Source organism: Belonocnema kinseyi, chromosome 10 (genome assembly GCF_010883055.1).
Source record: "Belonocnema kinseyi isolate 2016_QV_RU_SX_M_011 chromosome 10, B_treatae_v1, whole genome shotgun sequence".
NCBI lineage: Eukaryota > Metazoa > Arthropoda > Insecta > Hymenoptera > Cynipidae > Belonocnema > Belonocnema kinseyi.
Window position 1 is genome coordinate 68,704,187 of NC_046666.1, and position 4,643 is coordinate 68,708,829.

The 4,643-nt window shown below is 29.6% G+C and overlaps 1 protein-coding gene across 1 annotated transcript in view; it reads left to right on the forward strand.

Annotated features, from left to right (window-relative positions):
• LOC117181186 (titin) overlaps window positions 1–4,643 on the forward strand; it is a 49,310-nt gene that overhangs the window by 23,040 nt on the left and 21,627 nt on the right. The window contains exon 9 of the mRNA XM_033373754.1: window positions 4,078–4,321. Coding sequence (XP_033229645.1) covers window positions 4,078–4,321 — 244 coding nt within the window. The remainder of the gene's footprint in view (window positions 1–4,077; window positions 4,322–4,643) is intronic.

The following is a 4,643-nucleotide window of genomic DNA, read 5'->3' on the forward strand; positions in this document are numbered from 1 at the left end:
AGAGGGAGCTCTTCTTAATATTTTGACACCAAAATCATGTCGATACACCTTACCGACTGCGAGTAAAGCCACCCACGCTTTAACTTGACAGACTGTATGAGCTTGAAAATATCTTCTTGGGGGTTTTTGTGGTCGCTGATTGCGTATCTGAAGTCAGAATTTTTAAATTTTTAATTCAAGAGGGCGGATTCAAGATGGTGATTTCAAAATTTTGAATAAAGAGATACATGAGCTTGAAACTTTTTACTCAGCGTTTTTTGGGATCGCTGATTACGAATTTGAAGTCAGAATTTAGAAATATTAAAATTCAAGATGGCAGACTCAAACTGGCGGTTTCAAAATTTTGAAAACAATTTATATATGAGCTTCAAAATCTATACTCAGGGGTTTTTGGGGTCGCTGATTACGATCGCTGATCTACGATTAGATTCACGCGATTCTTCAAAATTGATCTCATATGGCCAACACTGACACATAAATTGTGGTTGAAATCTTGAAATTATGTACACACTATTTTGACTGATTGTTTTCAATTGTATAATTTTAATATTAAATTATTTATAAAAAAGTCGCAAAATTCCGTAGATGTCTACATTATTGAAATCAAAGTATTTAAAATCTCATCTGCGATTTCGAAGATTTACGTATCAATGCAAACTAAATTTGATCAACTAATTTTAAGTTTAATTTAGTAATTTGAAATTCGTAAGCAGCGTCTCTAAAAAGCCCAAATAGGTTTTTAAGCTCGTATATCTCCTTTTTAAAAATTTTGAAACCGCCATCTTGAATCTGCTATCTTATATTTGAACATTTTCAAATTCTGACTTCAGATTCGTAATCAGCGACCCCCAAAAACCCCGAGCATATATTTTCAAGGTAGCACATCTCTTTTTTCATAACTTCAGAACCGCCATCTTGAATTTTAATATTTCCAAATTCTGACTTCAGATTCGTAATTAGCGATCCCAAAACCCCCGAGCACAGATTTTCAAGCTCGCATATCTCTTTTCAAAATTTTGAAATCGCTATATTGAACCCACCATCTTGAATTTGAATATTTCCGAATTCAGATTCTTAATTAACGACCTCAAAAACCCCCGAGTAGGGGTTTTTAGTTTATTATGTTGAATATATTCTTCAAAAATGAATTCTTTCGAAAAAGGAGCATTTTTTAATTTTATATTATTTATATAACAATTATATCAGAAAACCTATATTTTTATGTTCTCTTACCAATAAATTAGCTGATGCACAAAAAAGCGGCCTAAATACGTTAAAAATTAATTAAATGGCGAAAATCTGAAGTTAAGTTGGTGGGATACCACGTTCCCACCGCGCAACTAAGGGTTAAATATCTTTAGTTAAAAAAAAATGGACAGATTATTTATTCGTGAAAATTATCGTTCAAAAGTGAACTGGGATTCACCAACCGATCCCTAATTTAAACGAATTACAGTAGATTTCAATGGATTTAAAGTATTGCAAAGAATTTCTACAACTTTTAATGGGATTCAGAGAAGTTCAAAGAATTTTAATTACAGTGAAACCTTTCAATAGCCCTCCCTTCTAACAAAAGCGAAGCGAGCTATAATGAGTTTGATCCCACCCACCGTCAGCCCCAAAATCGGCGCTATTGCAGAGTTTCACTGTATTTAAAGCAATTTTCTAAGCTTTTAAACATTTCGAGGTATTTTAAAATATTTTAAGGAAATTTCAAAGGACTTAAAGAGATTTAAAAAAATAAGGTATTTTTATGGATTTCCTAAACTTTATGAGGATTTTTAAATATTTTTTAGGATTCAAAAGGTTTTAAAGTATTTTCTATGATTTCACAAGACTTCCGAGAATGCCTAAGTTTTCAAAGGACTTTTTCGAATATTTCAGTGATTTGAAGATAATTTCAAATATTAAAGGTTTTCATAGGAATTCAAATATTTCAAAGGATTTCAAAGAATATCATCAGATTTTATATAACTTCGCGGAATTGAAAAGGATTCTGTAATATTTTGATGGATTTTAAAGTATTGAGAAATTTCAAAGGATTTCAAAAATTTGAAAAAAATTACAAATATTTCAAGCTACCTATTGTCAGAGATTTCAGAAATTTCTAAAGATTTTAATGTATTTCAAAAGATTCCAAGAAATTCGTCAGTGCTTCAAAAAATTGCAAGAATTTAAAAAAGTCTTAGATGATTTCAAATATTTCAGGGTACTTTAAAGTATTCCAAAAAATTTAAAAAATGTCTATAAATTTGAATGATGTTTAGAGTTTTTAAAATTTTTCATATGGTTTTGAAAAATTTCCTAGAATTTTGGAAGATTTTAAAGGATTTTATAGGATCTATAGGGATTGAGGATATTTAAATACTTCCTAGGGATTTGATAATTTTTATTCATTTTCTAAGAATTTATTCACAAGTTTTCAGGAAATTCAAAGGAACTTAAAAATTTGGGCAGATGTTCAAATATTTCAAGTTAAATATTTTCAAAAAGTTTGAATAATTTGATAGATTCACGGATATTTGAAAAGATTCTAAGAAATTGTTACTAGATTTCAAGAACTTTCAGGCATTTGAAGGAAATTCAAAGTGTTTTTTAAGCTTTTAGGGTATTTTAAATGATTCAAATGCATTTTTGAGAGCTCAAAACAATGTTCAGGCATTATAAAAGATAGCAAAGGACTTGCAATATATTTATTTTCAAAGATTTTAATTATTTTGAGGATTCAAAAAAAAGTTCATCCGATTTTAATGGACTCTCTTTAATTTTGGGAAATTTTGAAGGGTTTTATAAGATCTATAAGATTTTAAAATATTTAAAAATATTTCAAGAGATTTTCAAAGGATTTTATACGATTTCAGATTATCACAATGATTTTAGGAGATTCTAAAAACTCTTAAGGCACTGAAATATATTTTCCTGGATTTCAGGAAATATCTTAAGATTGGTACAATTTTACGGTGTTTTTAACAGATTTGATTGAATTTTAACGGATTATAAATATATGAAGTGACCTTACAGTATTTCAAGGTATATCATAAGAAATTTTTAAAATAATTAAGGAATTTTAATCGGATTTTATATATTTAAAGTATTTTAATTTTTTAAATTTAAGGACAATATTTTTGAAATTTATATTGAAAGCGTCTTAAATTGTTTAAGATGATAATATTCGCACAAAACTATCGAATTCTTGTTTTCACATAGTTAAATTAAAAACTTGAAACCTCCAAAACTGATGTATTTCAAATTTAATTTCCATAATAAATTATTAATTCTAAAAAAGCATTCAGAACTGTACATTTTTAACAAGTTCTATCTGGTCCTGAATACGAAAATAACCGAATATATAGTAAAAAGTTTGTGACATTCTTGATTTAACGTTAAAAAAAATTTTTTTATTCAAAACAAATCCTTTCGAATTTAATCTTTTGCACCTGAAAAATATAATGATAAATTGTGATTATAGAAATGTAAATGATCATAATTGTATTAATCGGAATCATATCATGTAGTATGAAATCACATTGAGACTGATTGGATATTTTTTGTATTATAAATTTGTATTTCTGTACAAAAAAAAATTCACTGACAATTTCAGCAGTAAAAATTGAAGCACTTTAAATCCTGCTGAACTTTAATAGAGTTTAGAATTGAAAAATTCCTAAATTATGATGGTAAAACTAAGTCGTTAAATGTTAATATTTTTAAAATTGTGCCGCACGCTTCTTGTAATTTACGATTTCAATCTAAAGTGCGAAAATACTAAATTGAAAATCAATGCTAAAGCCGTGGCTGAAGCATTTCTGTGCTACTGGAAAAACTTCATGTTGCTTTAAGTCAAAAATGATGTCAAATTGATGTATGCTATAATGAACGGTTACACGACATGACAGCAAAAGTTACGAGACAAAAAAACACGCGAAAAGCGAGCAGAAACATAATAGCTTCAATGCGGATAAAGTAAATAAATAAATGCAAAAGTTATTATTATTTTTATTCGTTTCATTTCTTCGTTTTGGTTCATAAAAAACTGATAAATGGCTTGATTCAAATAGAGTTGACATTCTTTTATAGTTACATGGCCTGGCTGGATGAAAATGCTGAACCAGGCAAAGTGGTAATGTTCAGTGACCCATATTCGACGAAAGTCAAAGACGAAGATGTTGGTAAAGCTGGAGTGTTTGCCCTTAAGCTGGCCGGCAACAATGGAACTTTCGAGGTCAGCCCAGCTGTCGGAGAAAGATCGGTTAATTTTATAATTACAGTTCGAGATAACAGTCTTATTGACTATGAATTGCATCAAAGTCTTCATTTTAAAGTAAGCTGCAAGCATACTAAGGTTTAAAATTTTCGTTGATGATTTAAATATCTAAGGAACTTACATCTGATCCTAAGGTTATGTTCTTAAAAGATGTACGAGGTGTGTTCAAAAAGTAAGGTGACTTTTCAATTTTCGCGGGCTACGTAAATTCAAGTTTTAATTTTTTTGTTTTGTTGTGTTGGTACACTCGTCACGATCATATGTTCACAGTTTTGATTATTCGCTGTGAGCCGCCGGTTGGAGGGGATAAGCAAAACGATGCCAGTGCCCGGGGTGGCAAGTAACGAAAACAGCGGGCGTGTGTTTTTATTACAATTCG